This window comes from Gastrolobium bilobum, unplaced genomic scaffold (genome assembly GCF_033153095.1).
Source record: "Gastrolobium bilobum isolate Gb01-03AN ecotype WA unplaced genomic scaffold, APGP_CSIRO_Gbil_v1 utg6199, whole genome shotgun sequence".
Classification (NCBI taxonomy): domain Eukaryota; kingdom Viridiplantae; phylum Streptophyta; class Magnoliopsida; order Fabales; family Fabaceae; genus Gastrolobium; species Gastrolobium bilobum.
The window spans coordinates 7635-33639 of record NW_026896737.1 but is presented as its reverse complement, the minus strand read 5'-3'; the positions used below and the strand labels follow the sequence as shown (position 1 = coordinate 33639).

General features: G+C 36.5%; 1 protein-coding gene across 1 annotated transcript; it reads right to left on the bottom strand.

Moving 5' to 3' along the window:
* Positions 1–707: 707 nt before the first annotated feature.
* Positions 708–13047, bottom strand: LOC133301711 (probable polygalacturonase At3g15720). The gene is made up of 7 exons (XM_061501388.1): positions 12907–13047; positions 10970–11107; positions 8445–8627; positions 7759–7966; positions 1649–1730; positions 1457–1565; positions 708–1043 (listed from the first exon to the last, which is right to left on the bottom strand). The coding sequence occupies exons 1-7, from the start codon at positions 13045–13047 to the stop codon at positions 708–710; spliced, it is 1197 nt and encodes a 398-aa protein (XP_061357372.1).
* Positions 13048–26005: the final 12958 nt, after the last annotated feature.

Here is a 26005-nt window from a genome sequence, read left to right as displayed (position 1 = left end):
GGTATACATAAAATGACCACCACTTGTGGCACTGTTTGTGGGGTCTATTCCTTAAAATTTCACTGCCCTTTGGCAAGCTAAGTTTATAGAAGTTCTTGACTTTGCTTGTATTTTCACCCTTTTGTGTTAGTTAAGTTAGGTATTTCCCCAATCATGATGAGTTCTACACATATCAAGTTGATATTTATTGTCTGTAGGGGTCATGCCTAAGTCAATACTCCTTGTCAAAATCCTGAAACTTAAAAGAGTTAATTTATATTTTTAACGTGCATAACTTCTTTTGCCACTCTGGACAAAAGGCTGTGAATTTGATTGCGGTTTCCTCTTTAGTTCTTTGTTTCTTTTTCTTGTTCTGCTTCCTTATCCCTTCCCATTTCTTTTTTATTTTCTCTTTAAAAGTTGTATATTTGTTCAATCCCCACAACTAGTGTATATTTGTTGTTTCAATTGGTTGATATGTACCAAAAAAAAATAAAAAACTCAGTAAACTCCACTTCAACATTGACTATTTGTTATTCAGCAAGCCTTTTCTCTTTTAATATCTAGCAGAAAAACTCCACATCAAAATTAACTAAAATTTCAATAAAAAGAATAAAGGCATGTGGAAAGTATAAGAAAAATTGCAAATTCGCAACCACAAAACAGTGATGCTGGTTAACAATTCATCACTAGATCTAGTATCTGGTTCGAGCTCCTTTCAACTTGAATTAATAATTATCAGTAAGACACGGGACATTCGGAATACACGAAGAGCATACCCCCTTTGCATTTTTGCAGGATGCACAAGTTTCCTCTCCAGAAAGAGAAGTTATGTTAATTCTCTCCAATAGAATGTTGGTGCAGCCTATGGTTTTGTCACAATGCAGTTTGATTGCATGCTCACCACTTGAGGTTCCCCTTACGTTGCGGTAAGTAACATCACTCACTCTCACTGCATTTACACTATCATAAGGGTTGTATTGCTGGTCAATAATCACAGGGTTCTTAGCTGCAATAAGTATAATATCCTCAAAAGTGATCCTCCTCGCATACCCTCGTCCTCCCTGGTTTAAAGAACACAAAACATGAAGAGGATTTAGATTTTATATTTGGGTTCATCCACAGCAAACATCAATTAATTTGGTATAAGAGTGACACGTTATTATTATTTATTTATTTTTGGTATACTGAAGCTAATTATTTCTTTGAGGCGAGTCAATCCCTCAGCTATCCCAATAAGTTTCAACTTTTTGAATTGTCTACTAGACAAATCCTGAATCCAACTTACAAATTTATCAAATGTTCAAATATTTCAACTTAATTGAGTTCCCCCCCCCCCACAAGATTCGGATTGTAATAAAATTAAAGGAGCAGATAAAATAAATATATATAAGTGGATTAGTTTTTTCAATTTAGAAGTACTGAAGGTATTTTCTTATGATGGTAGCACATCCAAACCAACAAATTTAATTCTTACCATCCATGTCTTGATTCTGGCTCCATTTGTTGTTCCACTGAAGGTGCAATTTCGCACATAAATCTCTTCCACTGTGTGATAAGCTCCATTTTGTCCTAGGCTTCCAACACTAGATTCACCAACACATTCCAGAGGAAGTTTCAGTATTGACCAAATAACTTACTGTGGAAAGAGAAATTTACTTGAACTGACCTTATGCCATGGCCAGGTCCACAAAAGACATCAATTATACTGATGAAGGTAGAACCGTGATTAATGGCAACGCAATCATCACCTTTAATAAATAATAAGTAAAAGACCTTAAATCACCATATACTGATTCCATTTTTAATTTTTTGATCAACATATGTAATAAATATGATGGGGTAGTATCGGAAAGAGAAACTTTTATTTTATTTTTTAAGAGTGTACGTAACTCTTGAAAAAAAATGCCGAAAGCAGTGACAGTGAATTATCTCATATTTTGTTTCAAGGAAAAATATTTTCTCGTCTTGTGAGATAATTATTATTTTTCTACCGGTGACTTTTTAATTTTCGTGTAACATTTGTTTTAATAAATATGGGCTCCATACAAAATGTGTTTATAACATGAGAAAATTTTCTCGTACTGTATGAGAAAATGAATATCCTTTATTATAATATAATTATATAAAATGAAAATCTCAGTCATTTATTTATAAATAATCATATGTTTTTCTTTGTTTTATAATTTTTGTCACTACGACAATTATCAACGACTGAAATTTTTCGCATAACATGACAATATTAAAATAAAGGGAAAGTCATTAATCATTTTAAAAGACACAACTTTATATTATTCTAAATGAAACGACTCTATTGTGATATTTTTTTATTGGTTTTTTACCTTCTCTATTCTTCACAAAATTAGGACGAAAGAGAAATAAAAATTATTGTAGAGGAGAAAAAACGTAAAAAACCAATAAATATCCACCAAAAAGGTCGTTTCACTTTAAATGATACAAAATTGTGTATTTTGAAATGAAAAATATTTTTCTATAGAATAAAACGTAAAAGGATTGGTTCTGTTAGCTATAAAATAAGAGGATACTCCATATATAATTGAATATTCACATTGTATTCATTGATTGTTGAAAGAGAATACACTCAGGCTGTATAACCAGAAGAAAGATGAAAAACGTGCACACCTCACAGGTGGTGCCTAACAGAATACATTATCACAGGTGTTGCCTAACAGAATGCACACCTCATCATATCAGTAAAAGTGTGTTGCCTAACAGAATGCACACCTCACCATATCAGTAAAAGAAGGAAAAATACAAAGGTAAAAGTAAAAGATGGAAAAATACAAAATAACAAAAACATATTCTAATATGCCCCCTCAAGATGGAGAGTATATGTTTAAGACTCCCATCTTGGACAGTAGCACTGAAAGCTTTGATGGCAGTAAGGTTTGGTGAAAAGATTAGCCAATTGCTTGGAAGAAGGAACAGGAAAAGTCTTCAAGTGTCCTTTGAGAATGTGTTCACGAACAAGGTGACAGTCAATCTCAATGTGTTTGGTGTGTTCATGGAACACAGGATTGGCTGCCAAATGCAAGGTAGACTGATTATCGCAAAAAAGATGAGCAGGTTCTGGATGCAATATTTTGAGATTAGTAAATAAAGAAAACAACCGTAACAATTCACAAGTGACATGAGCCATGGAGCGGTATTCAGTCTCAGTAGAAGATCTGGACACAGTTGTCTACTTTTTAGACTTCCAAGATATCAGAGAATCACCAATAAACACACAGAAACCAGAAATGGAACGCCTACTGTCAGGACAAGCAGCTCAGTTAGAATCACAAAATGCATTGAGCTGAAGAGAAGCAGAAGAAGAAAAAAGTAAGCCTTGTCCAACAGTGTGCTTCACATATCTAAGGAGACGATGAGCAGCCTAAAGATGAGGCTCTCTAGGAGCTGCCAGAAATTGGCTAAGGTGATTAACGGCATATGAAAGATCAGGCCTAGTGATAGTAAGATAAAGTAGGCATCCAATGAGACGTCTGTACAGTGATGGATCAAAAATGAGATCACCAGAATGAGAGGAAAGCTTGAGACCAACATCAATAGGAGTAGTTCGTGGTTTGCATCCTAAATGACCAGAATCTTTGAGAGTTTCTAAGGCACAGTGTCTTTGGCAAACTGAAATTCCTTTTGCAGTGTGTGCCACCTCAAGGCCCAGAAAATATTTCAAAAGACCAAGGTTCTTCAATTTAAATTTACTGTGTAGCAGTTGAGTAAGAAGATGAGCCTCTTGAGAATTATTAGAGGCTATAATAACATCATCCACATAAACTAAAACAACAATGAAGATAGTGGATGGAGTTCGAACAAATAAAGACTAATCAGAATGAGATTGAAAAAATCCAAGATGTAATAATATTGAAGAGAATTTTGCAAACCATTGTCGTGAAGCTTGACGAAGACCATAGAGTGATTTGTGAAGACGACAACAACATTGGGAGGAAGATTGGAGAATTGAGAAAAAAATCCAGGGGGAAGATGCATGTACACTTCCTCAAGCAATTCCCCATGAAGGAATGCATTATTGACGTCAAGCTGAGTGAGGGACCAATTGTGAACAACAACTAAGGCAAGAATCACCCTCATAGTTGTTATCTTCGCTATAGGGGAGAAGGTTTCTAAAAAAATCAATACCCTCTTGTTGTGTGAAACCTTTAGCAACCAAACGAACTTTATACCGTTCAAGTGAGCCATCTGAATTGTACTTGACTTTATAGACCCACCTGCAACCAACAGCTTGCTTGCCTGGAGGAAGAGAGACAATTGACCATGTGTTATTGAGTGCAAAGGCTAAAAGTTCAATAGCCATGGCATCCTGCCATTCCGGTAACTGAGAAGCTTGGGAGTAAGTTGTAGGCTCAAAATGAGAACATAATGAGTTGACAAATGCAAAATGTGAAGGAGAAATTCTGTCATAGGAAATGGAATTAGATAAGGGATGATTGGTAAAGAATGAGCAAATATAATCATGAAGATGGGCAGGAGGGAGTCTAGTTCTTTGAGGTCTTAAGGCAGTAGAAGAGGAGGGAAAAGTTTAGTAGGGATGGAGTGGTAAACAAAGGGGGTGGGTTGGATAGTTCAATATGGAAAGATTAGGAAGGCTGATTGCAGGTAAAAGGAAATATTTCTTCAAAAAATATAACATCTCTAGATATAAAGGTTTTGTTAGATTGCAAATCAAGTAGCTTGTAACCTTTAAAACCCGGAGGATATCCAAGAAACACTGCAGGTAAGGCCCGAGGGGAAAATTTGTGTCGAGTTTTTGGTAGAGTTGAGCTATAGCAAAGACAGCCAAAATCTCGAAGATGTGTATAAGAGGGAGGCTTATGACAAAGTAATTCAAAGGGAGTTTTGGAATGAAGAAGAGGAGAAGGTGTTCTGTTAATGAGATAAACGGCTGTGAGGACACAGTCCTGCCAATATTGAAGAGGAACTTTGGATTGAAAATGAAGAGCTCTGGCTATGTTAAGTAGGTGCTGGTGCTTTCTTTCAACAACAAAGTTCTGCTGGGGATGATCTACACAAGAATGGAAAATCTGAATTTCCTTAGTAGAGAAAAAGGAAGACAAATTGAATACTGGAGCATTGTCGCAGTGGAGTGATTTAATTGAGACCTTGAACCGAGTAAATATAAGAGAGAAGAAATCATGAAAAATAGTCGAGAAATCAGACTTATTTCGTAAAAATAAGTCTAGGTAAATCTGGTTGAGTCATCAACCAAGGTGAGAAAATAACGGGAGCCTTCAACAGAGAGTGTGTGGAAGGGTCCCCAAATGTCACAATGGACAAGGTCAAAAGGAGCAGCAGAGCGTTTAGGGTCTAAAATAAAAGGAAGGCATCTTTGTTTCGCCAAAGGACACACAGAGCAATGATGAGCAATATGCAAACAATCAACAGAGAAACCCAATATATTTTTCATAGAATTTAAAACTGAAGGCGAAAGATGTCCTAAACGGGAATACCACAGAACAACATCTTTAACAGAAATGGATAAACAAAGGGGATGTGGAACATTGTCATTGGGAAAAGATTGGTGCTATCTAAAATATAAAGGTCACCACGAAGCTTAGCAATCCCAATCATCCTTGCCGAAACACGGTCCTGAAGAAAACAATGAGAAGAAGAGAAGTTAGCAACGACAGAGGAATCACGGGTCAGGGCACTGATTGACAAAAGATTGAAGAAAAAGGACGGAACATGTAAAACATTACGAAGGAGAAGTGAATCAGAAATCAAAACTGAACCAATAGAGGAAACAAAAACAAAAGAACCATTAGGGAGGGTGACCAGGGAATTAGTTTGAGATGAAGACTGAAAGAGGGTAAGCTGAATACAAACATGGTGCGTAGCACTAGTATCCGAAATCCAGCAAGAAGGAGGAAGAGATAAAGGAGACTTACTATTAAAACTTGCTACCGAAGGAGGAGACTCAACAACGGAAGAAACAGCGGACGGAGAAGACGATGCAAAACTCTGTTGTAGAAGCGGTAGCAATTGGTTGTATTGAGTTGGTGTGAAGGCAAGGGGAGAATCAGATGAAGAGAAATTAGGGTTCGGTAATTGGGTGGATGAGGGGAAATGAGTTGATTGAGGAGAGGCTGAATGAAAAGAATGGGCCTGAGCTGGTATGTGGGCTTGAGTAGGAAAGGAATTGGGCCTAGGTGGTCTGGGTTTGTAACAAGGAGGGTATCCGTTCAGCTTGAAGCATTTCTCACGAGTATGTCCAGAAAAGTGGCAATATGTGCAAACGGGACGGGTACGACGTTGGATTGCAGTCACCGTGGGTGGGGAAGAAACAAATGGCGGAGATGAGCAAGGAGATGTGGTTACAGAATTCAAAAGAGGGGAATCCGGAATAGCAGGACTAGGCAAAGAAACACACAATTTTCGTTGACGCTCTTCTTGGAGTATCATGGAGAATACCTTAGCAAGCGGTGGTAGCGGGTTGATCAGTAAACTCTGATCACGTGAAGAGAAGTACGAATCATTGAGTCCAATAAGAAATTGGAGAACATGATCCTGGTCCCTATAGGTGTTTATATGCCGAAGAGCACCACATGTGCATACAGGAAGGGGAACGTAGTCCAGCAGTTCATCCCAAAGGGATTTCAGCTTTGTGTAATAACCATTAACATCCAAGGAACCTTGACAGAAGGATGAAATTTGTTGTTTGAGCTGAAATATTCTATGACCATTGGCTTGAGAATATCTGGTTTTCAAATCGGACCAAACTTCATAAGCATTGGAGAAATACAGCAAGCTATCAGCAATGTCTTTTGTAACAGAATTCAAAATCCATGAAATAACCATGGAATTACAACGATTCCAAGTAGAGAACAAGAGATCAGTGGAAGTAGGACGAAGTAGAGAGCCATCAACAAACACCAATTTGTTCTTGGCGGTCAGGGAAAGTAGCATCGCACGATGCCATGAATTAAAATTGGAACCGGAAAGAGAATGGGAGACCAAAACCAGACCAGGATGATCACTGCTCTGCAAAAAATAGGGACTCGAGGAATCATCCATGGAGACGGACGGTCCTGAAGTTCCAGAAGTTCAGTTGGGGGTGGGCGATTGTTGCCATGAGCCATAGAAGATGAAGAATTAAAAGAAAACTACTGATACCATGTTAGCTGTAAAATAAGAAGATACTCCACAGATAACTGAATATTCACATTGTATTCGTTGATTGTTGAAAGAGAATACACTCAGGCTATACAACCATAAGAAAGATGAAAAACGTGCACACCTCGCAGGTGGTGCCTAACAGAATACATGCATCACAGGTGTTGCCTAACAGAATGCACACCTCACCATATAAGTAAAAGTGTGTTCTGATGTTCGTACAACAGTATCTACAACCCCTTTGCGGGCTCCATAGCAAGAAATTATATATTCTGTTAAAGAAATTCCTTCACGTAAATTGCTTTGGATGAGTAAATCTATCATTTGTCCTTGTGGATTCGATATTAACCCTCGCATACCTACTAATTGGTGTACTTGATATGCATTTCCTCTACCTCACCATATCAGTAAAAGAAGGAAAAATACAAAGGTAAAAGTAAAAGAAGAAAAAACACAAAATAATAAAAACATATTCTAATAGGTTACCACACATTTGCTTCGTTTATTCTTCTCCCTACCGAGTGGAGTATATAACAAAATTTCAAACTTCTGGTATGTCGTTGGAAGTCTTAAGGATAAGAAAGAGGAATTATTGAATTGAAGACTCTATATGAGGCTATTATGAGTTACCAGTTTCCATCTTAGAATTCTTGATGACAACGTTGGATGATTTTGAGATATCAATCCCATCGGTGTTTGGGCTATCAGCTGGAGCAGTAATATGAAGTTTGGAAATGACTACGCCATTGCACGCATTTAAGCTTATATGATTTCTCGGGCTGTTGATGTGGGTCAATCCGCTAAGGACTAGTTTTTCACAGTCATGGAAATGTAGAGCCTGCACATGTTATCAAACAATTACATACTTAATTCTAATAACATTTGAATCAGAATCTCAAAATTGAAATATTCAGCGTGTGCATGACATTATTCTAGAAATACTTTTTTTCCTTTTTTCAGTCTATGGAACATAAATGGATAAAAATAATGTTTGATAAAATCAATTTTTTTTTCTATTTAAGAGAACGAACCGATTGTTAGGAAACACAAATTGGTAGAAGTAAAAAATAATTTTTATCTCTAATATACTATTTATTAAATACAAAAATCGTAAAACCTGTTATCTGTATTGAAATTTTATTTATTAAATACGCCCTCTTTATTCGAATATTGAAATAAGTTGAGTTATTAAATACACTTTTTTTACCCCGAAACTCCAAGTACAGATTTTATTTTTATTTTTTCTTTAAAACAATGCCAGTCATGAACACAATGTGTGATATATCAAGTACTTTTTTGTTTGTAATTGAACTTACGGTTGGCCTGTCACAGTTACTGTTGGAATAGCAATTCCACCACGCAGCACCTTGGCCATCAATTTGTCCTCCTCCATTGATAACAAGGCCACTTATGGCTGAGAACTGGATCCATGTGTCTCTATCATTTTTTGGCCATTTCCAAGCCTCAACTCTTTTTGGAGCAATTATAGCTCCCTCAAGCTGCCAAACCAAACAATGCACTGAATATTGTAGTCAACTGAAATAAATAAATGACATCAACTGTTAAGATTAAAAGCGTAATTTATATATTATCCAAAAAAAAATGTGTAAAAATGTAAAATAAACTTAACTATATATATATATATATATATATATATATATATATATATATATATATATGATTATATTATATATAGATTATGTTGTAGGAAAATAGTTGTCTCATATTATAGAAATAGAATTATAAGTGGGACCCACATGTAAGAGGAGAAAAAAAATAGATGTGGGACCCACCTCCATTTTGTGAGTGTAGAAAACTAATTTATCTTATACAACATAAGAAAGTATAACCTCTATATATATATATATATATATATATATATATATATATATATATATATATATATATATATATATATAGAGAGAGAGAGAGAGAGAGAGAGAGAGAGAGAGAGAGAGAGAGAGAGAGAGAGATTGATTCGAGGAATAATTTGACTTGATATAACAATAAAAAGTCTAACTCCATATTTCAACCGTTGATATCCATGTATCTAATCATTGTAATTATTCGGATTAATAATTACTTAATGAGTATAATTCAATAAATTACAATCGTCAAATATACAGAGATCAATGATTGAGATGGAAAGTAAGACTTCTTATTCTCACACGGAAGTCAAAAGATCAATCCAGTGTTTTAAAACTCGGACCAGTCATCGACTCGATCGAGGTACTGGGTCACTGATTCAACTGAATATACTGTTCGTATATTAAAATATATATAAATATATTACTTATATTAAAATTTCCCAGAAGAAATTATATAATTCTATAATAGGTTAACCTTATCGAGTGAAGCTAACTTCAGGACAGCAATTATGCAGGAAGACAATTAATACTGGGCAGATAGCTAATTTGCCAGAACTGGATTATTAAATTTTTAGCAGGCCACAAATTTATTCCACTCTAGTCACGATGAAATATGCAAATGGTGCACTTGTAAGACAAAAATGAGATAGACTTGTTAGCTTGAATTATAGGTCAGTCAACAAAATGCAAAAATCCATATGACAGACTGGTCCAATCATACAGGATGATACTTCAAGAGCACTAAAACCAGATAGAGAGGTTGAATAAAATGTTGCAGCAAGTCTGTTATTTCCATACAACATGAATGTTGTAGAAGAATATTCGGAAAAATCCTCAGTACATGCAGTTTTTTTCCTAAGAAGACACTTCCCGAGTCTCAAGTGATTTTAAGAATGATAAGACTACCACTACCAGTCATCATTTTGCTATGCTATCCACTGAAGTATTCAGGTAACTAAAATATGCCTTTTACGAATTTTATGAAGTATTCAGGATCATAGTGGTCACTGGTCAGGTCCAGCTCTAAGTGAAGGAATCATGCCAGTTTTCCTACCATAGGCAAAGATGCCACCAGCCTCAATCAAAGGACCAGTTTTCCTCTGCAAGTCGAGCAACAATCGAACGGCGAGCAACAAAACGCGAAGGCAAAGAGTGATTTAGCCATTTAGGTTTTTTAGGGTGACACATGACGACGTTTGTCTGTGTTTTTTTTTTTTTTTTTTTTAATAAGCAAGAAGTCACACAAATCGGTTCCGATAACTCGCCGGTAAAGACCCGGTTAATCAGGCCTGTCCAAACCGATTTTTAAACTCTTAATCTTGTCTTTTAATTCTATTTATATCTAAGGGCTTTAATTTTTTAGTAACGTTAGCCATTGGATACAAGTGGATCAACAGTCAAGATTGAGTGTAAAATTTCTAATTCTTACCCCGATATAAGAATATCTTACCCTATATATATATATATATATATATATATATATATATATATATATATATATATATCACATGTTATAGTTATATGGGTAAAAATATAAAAGTGTTACACTCATTTTTGGCGGGTGATTCATTTATATCCAACGACTTAGATAATTGAAAAATTAGAGTCATTAAATATAAAGGAAATTAACGACTAAGATTGGAAGTACGAATTACACTAATATAAAATCATCCTACCATATATATATATATATATATATATATATATACATATATATACATATATACATATATATGTAGGGAAATGATCATTTGACTCCAGAGTAAGACTTATAAGTCTTACTCCTCATCTCAGCTTTTGATTTCCGTCTATCCAACGGTTATAATTTAGGAAGTCAAATTAATTAATTAATTATTAATTACTTTACAAATGACAACCATTGATTTCCGTTCATCAAGGGTTAAGACGAGGAGTAAGACTTAAAAGTCTTACTCTGGAGTCAAAAGAACCCTCCCCATATATATATAGTTTACCTTAATGTTAATGGTTGCAGGATTGCAAGGACCCCGGAACGACACGGGCTGCAACATGAATGTTTTCCTTTTGGGTATGAGAAGTGTCGTAGTATCTTCAGTAGCCCCACACGCCTCTTGCCATGCTTTCACAAAAGCCTTTACAAGTTGTCAATAGTTTAAAAAAGTATTAGATAGGAGAAATTTTAATTTTTGACACCCACATATATGGACTGATTACGTGAGAACATGGGAGGTTATATGAGTTAATATCAATCATTTAATCTTATACGAATGTTTATGATTATTTTTTTTCTCACTTTTTATATATATATATATATATGTGTGTGTGTGTACATGTGTGTGTGTGAGAGAGAGAGACTATTTGACATCTTATAAAGGCCTTTCAGAAAGCACAGCAAGATGAGTGCGGTGTTTAAGTCATGGCACCTACACATTTCTCGTACCCAATCTAGCCCAGAGGTTTCACAGAAACCTTTTACAAGTTGCCAAATAATTTAAAACGATATTAGATGTGACAAACTTCAGTTTTTTTCTCTCACATATACACAACACAGAATTTGGAAACACACACGCATATGGGATGATTAACCTTCTCATTATTATGTGTAAAAAATTAAAGTTAACAACTTCGGTATTTTGTTTTGGACAAAGATTCTTGCGAATTTCTTTTAATATATATATATATATATATATATATATATATATATATATATATATATATATATATATATATATATATTCTCTATCTTTATTAATATAAGATTCTATTTTTCTCTTTTATTTTCATTAAATAAATAAAAGTGTAAATGATTAAGTTGTCAAATAGTATAGGTTTTGACTCCTCTAAAATTAGTTTAAATTATAAAATATGGTGAAATAATCCTGTGCCAATTTAGTTTAGGATTCCAACCCGGTATGGGAAAGGGAGTAAAATGCTAATCACTAATAAGCCATATCAATTAATTGTATGTTATATTATTTTTGTTTATATATTTATTACATATCTTTATATAAATTCAATTCAATATCGACTCAGGACCTCCACTGAGTTAATGATGGGTCCAAGTTTAAAAACATTGGATATAACCGCTAATTGTTGTGACAAAATATATACGAATATATAACAAACCATAAAGTCGCTAAAATTTAGCTAAAGTTCATAATTTATTTTATGGGAGCCAAATTAATAAGTTTTAATTTTTTAGACACTCAAACAAGTCATATAAAAAGCTCTAAATAAATAATAATTAAACTGGTATACATCAAAACAATGAAATGAAAGTTTAAACAACAATAGCGTTTCCAGAATGCATGTCTTTAAGCATCAACTAAAAGCCAGAAAAAAGGAGAGAAAAATAACCTAATGAGATATCACAATTAATTTTAATTGTAGCACGAAAAACAATGAAGAGTCATGAAAGGAATAGAGGATTGAATCAAGAATTTTAGCGAAAAAAATGAGGAGGGAGTAATATAGATAAAATGGGAATGTGAATATTTCAATAAAAAGTGTAGTGCGAATAAATAAATATTAAAATAAATTAAAATTTAATTCCAACAAAACTTATTTGTGAGAGTAATTTAGAATATTACGATATAAAGAATGATTATGAGAAATGTTATACTTACAATCTATTTCTGTTTACAACTTTTTACAATCATATCTTAACTGTTAATTTTCACCAATCAATGGTTATCATTTACTGTAAATTAATAATTAATTAATAAATTTAATTTGCGGAAATAATAACCGTCGATTGACGAAAATCAATAGTTAAAATATGGTTGTAAACAAAAAAAAAAGGTTGCAAATATAACCTTCCACATAAACTATTAGTGAAAAATGTGAATAGAATTGTCTATAATCTTATACTATATGTGTGTGCGTGTGGGAGTGGGGGTGGAGGCATAAAAAATAAAACTGCTAACCGTACTTGGGAATCATCAGTTTGGCCATTCCCCATGGCACCATAGTCAACAACATTGAAGCTAGGACTTGTATTTCTCGTTATTCTAGCACTCAGGCATGGTGAAGCAACAACAAACACTACAAAGACAATTAATAGAAGTTTCATCTGTGAGATTAAAGAAAAAGGAAATTGACCCTATAACTAGGTAATAGAAGGTAAGTGTGACGTACGTGAAGAGTGGTGAAAGCATGTCATTTATACATAGAAATACCACCAATGGAGGAAATTGTAACCAAAAAAGGGCATTGATTACCATCTTCAGGACGAATGAGAGATTCAAGCACAAAAACAAAAATAATGGAAGGAAGTTACCTTTTTACTTTGCTAAGTTTGAATCTGTTGGAAGGATGTGACAAGTAATATATTCACAAATTGTCAAATTTTACATTAAAAAGACTAATTAAATTGGATTTAAGAGAGACTTCCTTCCCAAGATTTGCTTTTTACAATACCGTAAAGACATATTGTAACGCATTTCATATTTGATATGCATTTGAAAAACTATATTTTGCTTTTGCTTGAAGTAGTTGCCAAATGAACATTACAACAACTAAGTTAATAAATAAATACAATTTGGAGGAATAAAGTATATCAAAAGAAGCTGGCAAAAACCCCGAATAAGTTCAATTGAAATTTTAAAAGAGAAAGGTTTTTATGTATTTGAAAAGTTGTTTTCTTAAATATATATACAGCTCATTTAGGGTTAAGGATCACCATTGTCTCAACTATAAATATTTTTCTAGAATAAGTAGTGCTATTGAGTTGGCAAATTGTAATATGATTAGGTCCACGTATACCACAAAATAAAATGTAAGAATTGTAATTGTCTCTCCACTTTCCTCGCCATGTTAGGACTTAATATCTCATGAGCTTCCGTTAAATTACCTTTGAAAGTTTAGGTATTGTTCTGTCTTAGAGACAGATGTCCAGCCCAATAGACTGGTATATTAATCTTAGATCTAGTGTCCTCTTCAATATATGGAAGAGATACCCTTGAGCCAAGTAGATCACTGTGCACAGAATACTATTAACGGCGTTAGCAATGAGGTGTGTGTGTGCACAGTGACAGCATAACAGTAAGAGAGAGCCTAACGTACCTTTAGGGTTTATCTTGTATTTATAGAGGTTACCTGTGGATAGTGTGGATGGGCCTTTGGTACCTCTGATAGGGGCCTAGGCCTACTTGTCATTCTGTCGTATTAGGATTAGTATCATCGATGGATATCTATCCATGATTATATTAGATTTACATCTTAGTAGCCCCTTATTGGGCCAGTCATTCTACGGGCCCTTTATACGGGTCCATAACAGTTGCCCCTCAGCCAGGCTACCTGATTATCCGGGTTGCCGGGGTGAATTTGCTTGTGCGTCTACTCAAGTTTCTCGCTAGGCTGAGTGTTGAGTTTTTGTAAACTCTTTGCATGCGTATTCCTTGATCTGGGTGCTTTTAAACTGGGGTCCTCATTACCCCTTATCTCGGCGGGTTAAGCATGAACCCAGGAAAACGTTTCTTGTATCCCTGTATCGAGTTTGGGATGTGTTTGGGCAGTTGGGATCCAACTGGCGAGTTTCCCCCGAACATCACACCTTACGCACACATCTTGAATTTTCTTTTGGAACTGGGAATGTTTTTTCCTAGCTGGTTACATGGATGGGTTATGCATGAACCCGACGAGATACTCTGCATAGGTAACCGGGTAACGATTGTGCTTGAGTAGTTGGGATCCAACTGGCGAGTTTCCCCCAAGCATCAGATGTTTAACTCGGTTGAGAGTTGTATATTCATGTCTTCAGTCCCATTTGTGGGTTTATGAGTGGTACTTATTTCATTCTGACACGTGCTACTGGTCGCGTGCCTTTGTTAGTATATGGATGTCCTAGAGACAATCTTTTGATTAGATTAGGACATATGTAGACCTTTTATATTGTTGCAAATAAAAGCACTATTTATCCTGTTTCATATTTTGTCTCAATATTACTATTAATATTAATATGAGTAACTGGATAAACCCCTTGGAATAAAATAGGTATCTCTTGAGTATCTGTGATGAGATCACGATAATGAGGATTCAAGGATACTGCATGTTTATTCCTAATTTTATGTTCCTAGTCTAGAGACACTGAGAATGGGGATCAGTGATCTCGGGTAAGACTAGCACGACTTATCTACTTGTATTTGGATGCGAGGTAAAGACCTCATGAGCTACAGATATGGAGATGTCTTAGCTAAAGTGGTGGGTGGACCTATAAGGGTATAGCTCGCACTGAACAGACCCACACAGAGACTCTCTGAGGAACTCTCACAGAGAGTGACATTAGAGTAGTCTCTTTATATTTGGGTATGTCTTTCCTAAGACCAGAAGTTATTACCTAGACTGTGTTCTAGAAGGCATGCTTTGATTGTGCACCTCATCTGCCTGAAACATGGAGACTCATAGGTATACTGTTGGGCTTGTCCTGAAAGAACACAGGGCTAGGGTGATAAGCTGAAGGAATTCGTCAAATCTCTGTGAGAGATTAGGTTATCTGTAAACCGGAGAAATCGGGATGACATTTACAGGGACTCGGGAATCTATGGATAGTAAAAGAGATCATGAGATGATCTGCCTTTAGAGTCTGTAAATTGAAGATTCCCTATTTCGAATAAAGCTTACCCTAAACCGCAGGGGTTCATACGCTTCCTTACCCTAGGTTTTATGGGAAGGTAACCGAGACGAAAGGAAATATATACGGCAACCAAATATGTGTAATAGGATGATCAAGTCATTAATCTAACTAGTTCTGGGGCAACAAAGCATTGCTAGTGCTCTGTGTTGTCATTAGATGGGTTGTGGGCTTATTGGGCCCAAGCCCATTTATGTCAGTGGCTATGTTGGACCTAATGGGTCACACACTAACACCTAATTGTCTATATGCTCTAGCATTAAAGGTATTGGGCCTAACAATTGTTATTAGCCCAAGAAGTAGTTTGGAACTCCACAAATAGGGTGGAGGGCGCAAGGATCAAAGTAATGGGCTTGGATAGTCCAAGACATTACTAATTAATTTAATTAGTTAAATTAATTATCAAATGTTTAAATTTTCAATTTTGAATTTGAAATTTGAATTTTGAATTTTAAAATTTGAATTTTGAAATTTGAATTTTGAAATTCGAATTTTGTATTTTGAATTTGAAATTTTAAATTTGAATTTTGAATTTTGAATTTGAATTTTGAAATTTGAAATTTGAATTTTGAAATTTGAATTTGAATTTAGAATTTGAATTTAAAATTTAAGTGTTTGAAAGTTTGAATTCAAATGTTTAAAATTCGAATTTGAATTGGCTATGAAAAGTTGTTTCGTAACAAAAGGATAAGATGAGATCTTGTTGGAACATATCAAGAGGAGATCTTTTGGACATAATCCAAGGATAATGGGGCGCTGATTTTGGCTAGATTTGATCATCAAAATCAGCTCCAGAAGATACGGTCTGTTGGGAGAATATTTGAGTGAGTTGATTTAAGTTTGAAGTGCAACTAACTCAAATGTATCTGGTCACCTTTTAGGCTATATGGGGCGCACCATATAGCTGATTATATGATGATTCATGATCAGATTTCTGACTAGGTTTTGAACTTAGTCTCATGAGAATATTCTGGGATGTTGTTGGCAATTTTTGAAATGCAACAACTCCACTTATTCTCTCCCCATAGGGTGCCACTTTGATCAGATTTTTGGGAGAAAAATCTGACTTGTTTTTGAAACTTAAAAGGCTCCTCTTGTGTACTTAATGTGTAGTTAGTTCCTCCTTAGTTTTTAGTGAAAAGCCAAGTCTTTCTCTACTCATCTATGCGCCCCCTTGTGAGGTTTTCTCTTAGAACACTTCACTCTTCTAAACACTTTTACCTAGCCTCCTGCATCACACACTGAGCGCATAGCAAGCCTTATTGTGGTGATCAATCGGCGGCCTTACTGGAAGGAGTTACTGTATCTAGACGCGGGTGGTGTGGATCAACGTTAGAAGGTCTGAACCCTTCAGACCTACCTTGATCATCTTGAGTTTTCACGAACAAGGCATGACATACGTCTTAAAGTATGTATCTTGGTATGCATGTGTTGTGTTCCGCTTGCGAAAAAGTTTTGTTTTTCCCTCACGCATGTTTCGGCCTCCAAGGCCAATTCTACTTTCAAGTGGTATCAGAGCCCGGTTACTTTACCATAGACGGGTGATGGTACCTTGTTTTTGAACCTGTTTCTCACGGTTAAAATTTCTTTAAAGATTTAAAGATTCAATTTTTATGTATGGATTTTAATTTACAATACTTTAAACGGTTAAAGTTTTGTTTTTGTTTTTGTTTTTTGTTTTTTTATGAACATCTTAATTTGATTGTTGTGTACATATATCCATATGTATTCATGGTTATCATTCTTTTCTTTATGATAGTTTTAAAAGGAAACACATTTTTGAAAGGTGGAGTTCGACCATTAAAGGTGTTTAGAACACCTTGATTGTTTTCTTATTTTTCATGAATTGTTTCATGAGCAAAGCATGTAATGAATTTTTTTGAGAATTAATCTCATATACATTAGTATATGGTTCAGCCATCAAGTGCAGATGGCTACATGCATGGTTTAAATTTTATGTTCTTTGAGAAAGAGTCAATAAAATTTGAGTTATATTAATGGTTGTATATAATTCGGCCAATTGAGAAATCTAAGAAAATTTTAATTTTAATTTTTTGTTTTGATGTTTAATTGTTAAATATCAAGATATATGTGAAAAACATATTATATGATAATATTTTGTACTTGTGAGTTGTCTAACATTTCAGGTGCAAAAGAGGAAGGGGATGGTCATGGTGCCCGAAGTTTAAATTTTGAATTTTAAAATTAATGTGTAATTTTTGCTCTTTAAATTAGAGTTGTAATTTGATTTTTAAATTTTGTATTTTAAATTTTGTCCCTCCAAAATGTTTTGGAGTTTCTTTAATTGTAATCTATGAAGCACCGACTCCGACACGACGTTTTCGATACGTTCCAAATACGTTCTCGATACGACCATCAATTCGTCGATACGATACAATACGTTTTCGATACGTTCCCGATACGCGTATCGGATACGTTGGAAAAAAAATTTCGGAGTATCGGTGCTTCATAGATTGTAATTAGAGAATTTAGGCTAGTGGCGTATAGACGACAAGAAGCCGTGGCTTGAGAAGCAAGATGGAAAAAAGATCGAGCACCATGACTATCTCAAAATAAATTGTTTTATTTGCATGTATGTTTTGTACGACTAGCATGCATGAGATAGTGCATCACGATATGTATGCTTTATTGCTTATGACGTGTAATATGCATGAATTGGACAAATCGCGTTTGTATGATTATTATGCACGTCCAATTTCGAATAGTCTAAACCGATAGATGTATGACATAGGTTACGACTAGCATGATAATTATACCTATGCGTTTGATGAGACCTAATAAAATCCCTAAATAAAAGGAACCCTTAAAAGGAATAAATTATTAAGCATATGATTACCTCCCACCACCAATATTACTCGAACCTCCTCTACATAGTGGTGCTCCACAACTCAGTTGGGACCCACTGTTTCGTTGAGTAAGAGTAGTATTAGAAATGTTAGACACTTAGGGTGCTGGTTAATGCTTAACTGAGGCATAAGTTGCAGGCCCAGCCGGGCTTATGGGCTTAGGGTAATAATGCTAGGTTGGTTGCATGAGATGCACCACTAAGTGACAAGGAGTTGTCAACCTAATGTTAAGGGAGGGTATGAGATACTGTTGATAAAGAGCAACCCATTATTTAATTTAATCTTGCGGTCTCAAACGAGGGTTAAAATAAATAATCGCACTCTTAATCTCTCTAAGGTAAAATCTAAAAGTAGATTAACCCTAAGTCAAATGGTAAGGGTCATTGACTTAGATAAAATAGTGGGAGGGGCAATTTATTTAAAGTCTTTAATAAATTGTAACACGACAATATATTAATTAATCTTTCTTTACATTTTTTCAGTTTTTAGTATGACTAATCCACTGTCACTGCGCTCAATACATGATACGAATAAACTGGCCGGTTCAAACTTTATGGACTGGTATCGGAACCTGAGAATTGTTCTTAGGGCCGAAAAGATTGCCTACGTTCTTGATGGTGCATTACCCGTAGCTCCTAGGGAAGGGAAAGATGGGTTCGCCGAATATGATTTCGAGGCCCACAAACAACACATGGATGACGATACGATGGCAGTATGCATCATGTTGGCATCCATGTCGCCTGAACTGCAAAAGCAGCATGAGCATATGGATGCTCCCTCTATTGTCTTATATCTCAAGGAGTTGTATGACGTTAAAGGCAGGCATGAGAGGTATGAGGCCTCTAGAGAACTATTCTCTTGCAGGATGTCTGAGAACATGTATGTTAGCAGTAATGTTCTTAAGATAATCGGGCTGATTGAAAAGCTAGGAAATCTAGGCTTCTTGATGGATGCCGAACTGAGTAATGACTTAGTCCTGGCCTCACTTCCACCTTCCTTCAGTCAATTCATAATGAATTATAACATGCATGGGATGCTTGTGAGCTTTGCTGAATTGTTAAGTATGTTAACAACTGCTGAAGTGTCTATCAAGAAGGATAGGACACAAGCTCTTCTGATTGGTGGGCCTAGCAAGGCCAAGGGTAAGGGTAAGGGTAAGGGTAAGGAGCCTGCTAAAGGTGACTCCCTTAAGCCCAAAGGAAAATCCAAGAATAAGAAGGGCAACAAGAAGGGTAAGAAAGCATCCAAGGACAAAGGCGATGCTGAGTTCTTCCATTGTGGCAAGAAAGGCCATTGGAAGAGGAATTGTCCAGACTACCTGAAGAGTGTGAAGGACAAGAAGCATGGTGATGCTTCTACCTCAGGTACTTTCATGATTAAGATAAATTATTCTTGTGCTAATTCGACTTCATGGGTATTGGATACCGGTTGTGGTTCTCATATCTGCAATATGTTGCAGGTGCTTAGGAGCCCAAGGAGATTGGAGAGAAACGAGGTGGATCTTCGCGTTGGCAATGGAGCAAGGGTTGCTGCTCATTCTGTTGGAGATGCCGACCTTATTTTGCCTACGGGCCTTTTATTGCATTTGAATAATTGTCTTTATGTTCCGAACATTTCTAGAAACATTATTTCTATTTCTTGTTTAGAACAAGATGGTTTTACTTTTAGTATTAAGAATGGTACATTTTCTATCATTTTGAATGATATTGTTTATGGTACTGCTTCATTAATAAATGGATTGTATGTTCTGGAAATGGGAACTGAAGTGCTCAATGTAGCTGTGAAACGACCTAGGATAGATAATCAATCTTATCTTTGGCATTGTAGACTAGGGCACATAAACGAAACAAGATTGCCTAGGATGCATGCAGATGGATACCTAGATTCCATGGATTTGGAATCCTATGGACAATGTGAATCTTGTCTAGCTGGGAAAATGACTTGTCACAAGCCCAAGGGGCTTGAGAGTCATAGGGCTAGTGAGTTATTAGAACTCATTCACACTGATGTTTGTGGGCCAATGTCTATAGAGGCTAGAGGAGGATACTCCTATTTCATTACCTTTACTGATGACAAATCAAGATTTGGGTACGTGTACCTAATGAGATATAAATCCGAAGCCTTTGAAAAGTTCAAGGAGTTTAGGAATGAAGTAGAGGAACAGCGTGGCAAGATGATTAAGACATTACGATCAGATCGTGGTGGTGAATATCTGAGCCATGAGTTTCAGGATTATCTGAGAGAAAATGGAATTCTCTCGCAGTTTACTGCACCTTACACACCACACCAAAATGGTGTCTCCGAAAGGAGAAACAGGACCTTGTTAGACATGGTCAGGTCTATGATGAGTGGGACTCAACTTCCAAAATCGTTTTGGGGATATGCCCTAGACACAGCGGCATACCTTCTAAATAGGGTACCGTCTAAATCTGTTCAGACCACACCATATGAGATATGGAATGGTAAGAGGCCCAACCTGAGTTACCTCAGGGTATGGGGATCGCCAGCTTATGTCAAAGCGTTGGCATCAGATAAGCTTAGTGCTAAGAGTACTAAATGTCTATTTGTGGGGTATCCCAAAGGTACTAAGGGATACTACTTTTACTACATGGATGAACACAAAGTGTTTGTGTCAAAGAATGTTGAGTTTCTTGAGAAGGATTTGATCTCTCAAGGAGCCAGTGGGAGTAAGATTGATCTTGAAGAAGTTCAAGAACCACATGAACAGATTGAGGAACCCAAGTCTGCTCCGCAGGCGACGTTCTCCATTGGAGAAGTAAACACATAACTCCGTAGGTCAACGAGGGGCATCCATCCACCTGAGAGGTATGAGTTTGTGATTGAGAATCAGCAAACCGTCGAGGATGATGAACCAAGTAACTACGAAGAGGAAGTCAAGGATGTTGATTCTTCTAGATGGCTTGAAGCCATGGAATCTGAAATGGATTCGATGTATCAAAACAAGGTATGGACCTTGGTTCCTAAACCGCAAGGAATAGTTCCTATTGGTAACAAATGGGTCTTTAAAAGAAAGACTGATGCAGATGGCAACGTTCAGACCTACAAAGCTAGGTTGGTTGCGAAAGGGTATCGTCAAAGACAAGGAGTTGACTATGATGAGACTTTCTCACCTGTTGCCATGATCAAATCTATTAGGATCATGCTTGCAATAGCGGCATATCACGACTATGAATTTTGGCAAATGGATGTCAAGACTGCCTTCTTGAATGGGTTCTTGAAGGAGGATGTGTACATGACACAACCTGAAGGCTTTGAAATCAAAGCTCAGGAGCATATGGTATGCAAACTTCAAAGGTCGATATATGGGCTAAAGCAAGCATCAAGGAGTTGGAATATTCGTTTTGATGAAGTCGTTAAGAGTAACGGTTTTATCAAGAACGAGGATGAACCTTCTGTTTACAAGAAGGTTAGTGGGAGTAATGTCGTCTTCCTAGTACTTTATGTAGATGACATATTGTTAATAGGAAATGACATCCCCACATTACAAACAACGAAAGAGTGGCTTTCAAAAAGCTTCACCATGAAGGATTTGGGAGAGGCGCCCTTTATACTTGGTATAAAAATCTATAGAGATAGATCAAACAGGCTGCTGGGTTTATCTCAATCCATGTATATTGACAAGATTCTACAGAGGTTTAGAATGGAAGGGTCGAAAAGGGGTTTTCTTCCCGTCAGTCATAGGGTACATCTTTCAAAGCCCATGTGTCCTAAGTCACAGGCTGAGAAGGATCGCATGAGTGGAATTCCATACGCTTCGGCTATTGGATCCAACATGTATGCCATGATATGTACGAGACCAGATGTCTCATATGCTTGAAGCATTACGAGCAGATACCAGTCGGACCCTGGAGAGGGTCACTGGATGGCAGTCAAGACCATCCTTAAGTACTTAAGAAGAACTAAGGATGTGTTTCTGGTCTATGGTGGGGTTGATGAGCTAACAGTGAAAGGGTTCACTGATGCCAGCTTTCAGAGTGACAAAGATGACTGCAAGTCACAGTCAGGGTTCGTATTCACCTTAAATGGTAGGGCAGTATCTTAGAAGAGTTCCAAGCAGGAGACAACAGCAGATTCAACGACAGAAGCTGAATATATAGCTGCTTCAGAAGCGGCTAAGGAGGCCGTGTGGATCAAGAAGTTCATATATGAACTTAGGGTGGTTCCAAGCGTTGATGAGCCCATACAGTTGCTGTGCGACAACACTGGAGCCATTGCGCAGTCAAAGGAACCTAGGTCTCATCAAAGATCTAAGCACGTGCTCCGCAGATATCACCTGATTAGAGAAATCATTGATAGGATGGATGTAAAGATGGATTAAGTTCCCATAGATGATAACCTGGCCGATTCTCTGACAAAGGCTGTTTCTCAGAGAAAACATGATAGTCATTATGAGGCTTTGGGTATACGACTTAGGTCTGATTGGCTCTAGGCCAAGTGGGAGCTTGTTAGTATATGGATGTCCTAGAGACAATCTTTTGATTACATTAGGACATATGTAGACCTTTTATATTGTCGCAAATAAAATCACTATTTATCCTGTTTCATATTTTGTCTCAATATTACTATTAATATTTATATGAGTAACTGGATAAACCCCTTGGAATAAAATAGGTATCTCTTGAGTATCTGTGATGAGATCACGATCATGAGGATTCAAGGATACTGCATGTTTATTCCTAATTTTATGTTCCTAGTCTAGAGACACTGAGAATGGGGATCATTGATCTCGGGTAAGACTAGCACGACTTATCTACTTGTATTTGGATGCAAGGTAAAGACCTCATGAGCTACAGATATGGAGATGTCTTAGCTAAAGTTGTGGGTGGACCTATAAAGGTATAGCTCGCACTGAACAGACCCACAAAGAGACTCTATGAGGAACTCTCACAGAGAGTGTCATTAGAGTAGTCTCTTTATATTTGGGTATGTCTTTCCTAAGACCAGAAGTTATTACCTAGACTGTGTTCTAGAAGGCATGCTTTGATTGTGCACCTCGTCTGCCTGAAACATGGAGACTCATAGGTAAACTGTTGGGCTTGTCCTGAAATAACACAGGGCTAGGGTGATAAGCTGAAGGAATTCGTCAAATCTCACAAATTAGGTTATCTGTAAACCGGAGAAATCGGGATGACATTTACAGGGACTCGGGAATCTATGCATAGTAAAAGAAATCATAAGATGATCTGCCTTTAGAGTCTGTAAATTGAAGATTCCCTATTTCGAATATAGCTTACCCTAAACCGCAAGGGTTGATACGCTTCCTTACCCTAGGTTTTATGGGAAGGTAACCGAGACGAAAGGAAATATATACGGCAACCAAATATGTGTAATAGGATGGTCAAGTCATTAATCTAACTAGTCTGGGGCAACAAAGCATTGCTAGTGCTTTGTGTTGTCATTAGATGGGTTGTGGGCTTATTGGGCCCAAGCCCATTTATGTCAGTGGCTATGTTGGACCTAATGGGTCACACACTAACACCTAATTGTCTAGATGCTCTAGCATTAAAGGTATTGGGCCTAACAATTGTTATTAGCCCAAGAAGTAGTTTGGAACTCCACAGATAGGGTGGAGGGCACATGGAACAAAGTAATGGGCTTGGATAGTCCTAGACATTACTAATTAATTTAATTAGTTAAATTAATTATCAAATGTTTAAATTTTGAATTTTGAATTTGAAATTTGAATTTTGAAATTTGAAATTTGAATTTGAATTTGAATTTGAATTTTGAAATTCGAATTTTGAATTTGGAATTTGAAATTTGAAATTTGAAATTTGAATTTTGAATTTTGAATTTGAATTTTGAAATTTGAATTTTGAAATTTGAATTTGAATTTAGAATTTGAATTTAAAATTTAAGTGTTTGAAAGTTTGAATTCAAATGTTTGAAATTCGAATTTGAATTGGCTATGAAAAGTTGTTTCATAACAAAAGGATAAGATGAGATCTTATTGGAACATATCAGGAGGAGATCTTTTGGACATAATCCAAGGATAATGGGGCGCTGATTTTGGCTAGATTTGATCATTAAAATCAGCTCCAGAAGATACGGTCTGTTGGGAGAATATTTGAGTGAGTTGATTTAAGTTTGAAGTGCAACTAACTCAAATGTATCTGGTCACCTTTTAGGCTATATGGGGCGCACCATATAGCTGATTATATGATGATTCATGATCAGATTTCTGACTAGGTTTTGAACTTAGTCTCATGAGAATATTCTGGGATGTTGTTGGCAATTTTTGAAATGCAACAACTCCACTTATTCTCTCCCCATAGGGCGCCACTTTGATCAGATTTTTGGGAGAAAAATCTGACTTGTTTTTTAAACTTAAAAGGCTCATCTTGTGTACTTAATGTGTAGTTAGTTCCTCCTTAGTTTTTAGTGAAAAGCCAAGCCTTTCTCTACTCATCTATGTGCCCCCTTGTGAGGTTTTCTCTTAGAACACTTCACTCTTCTAAACACTTTTACCTAGCCTCCTGCATCACACACTGAGCGCATAGCAAGCCTTATTGTGGTGATCAATCGGCGGCCTTACTGGAAGGAATTCCTGTATCTAGACGCGGGTGGTGTGGATCAACGTTAGAGGGTCTGAACCTTTCAGACCTACCATGATCATCTTGAGTTTTCACGAACAAGGTATGACATACGTCTTAAAGTATGTATCTTGATATGCATGTGTGTTCCGCTTGCGAAAACTTTTTGTTTTTCCCTCACGCATGTTTCGGCCTCCAAGGCCAATTCTACTTTCAAGCGTGCCGCAGCCGTTTTTATGCTGTTTTCGCGTTTCATGCACATTTATTAGCATCGTCGTTCCAGATATCTAATCATTTCTTTTGAAGTGATGTGACACTGGTGACCCTGACCTTTGCCATTCGTAACCACAGTAGTTACTGCTTATTCCTATATAAGTCTTCGTCTCATATTATCTGCTTTCGTTTTCCTTCTGAGCATTGTGCAGAAAATGAGTTTCTCTGAGTATCAGCATTTCAAGCGCATTTCTCCTACATTTTTGCAAGTTCATTCCTTTCACCAGGTACTTCACTTGCTTTTTGATTTTTGTTGCTTCTATTTTGAGATGCTTGCGTTTAGCCGTCTGGTTTTGAGCTTGCTTTTTCAATGCTTCTTCACTCTTGAACTTTCTGTCCAGTATATGCCATTGCATTGATTTCCTTTGTTTTGTCGTTGCATCAATGATATGCAGTTTTATGGGTTGTGTACTGCTTCCCTTCTAGAATTTTGGTGTTCATCACCTTGCCTTCGTCGTCCTTCTTTGCTATTTCAAATCTTAGTGTCATTTGGTCTTTTAACAAAATGAGGAGGGGAAAACCTGCCTTCTTCAGCTTTGTGTTGTAAGGGGGAGAATGAGGAAGATTCTGATTTTTTGAAAAAAATTTCCCCTGGTGCCCGTTTCTGGCTGTGGGGGATTTCAAGGACCGAAGAGGAAGAACCCGAGGCCATGCTTCGTGGATATCGTGGTAGTAGATCGCAGAGGAGATCCGAGCTGTCTGGTA

What these genes read in the sequence shown, in the direction of transcription:
- LOC133301711 (XM_061501388.1), bottom strand. Translation starts at nt 13,047, where the DNA reads ATGAAACTTCTATTAATTGTCTTTGTAGTGTTTGTTGTTGCTTCACCA. An exon ending in GCCAAACTGATGATTCCCAA is followed by an intron (nt 11,108 to 12,906) that starts GTACGGTTAGCA and finishes CAACTTGTAAAG; the next exon opens with GCTTTTGTGAAAGCATGGCA. An exon ending in GAATTCTAAGATGGAAACTG is followed by an intron (nt 1,731 to 7,758) that starts GTAACTCATAAT and finishes TATTTATTAAAG; the next exon opens with GTGATGATTGCGTTGCCATT.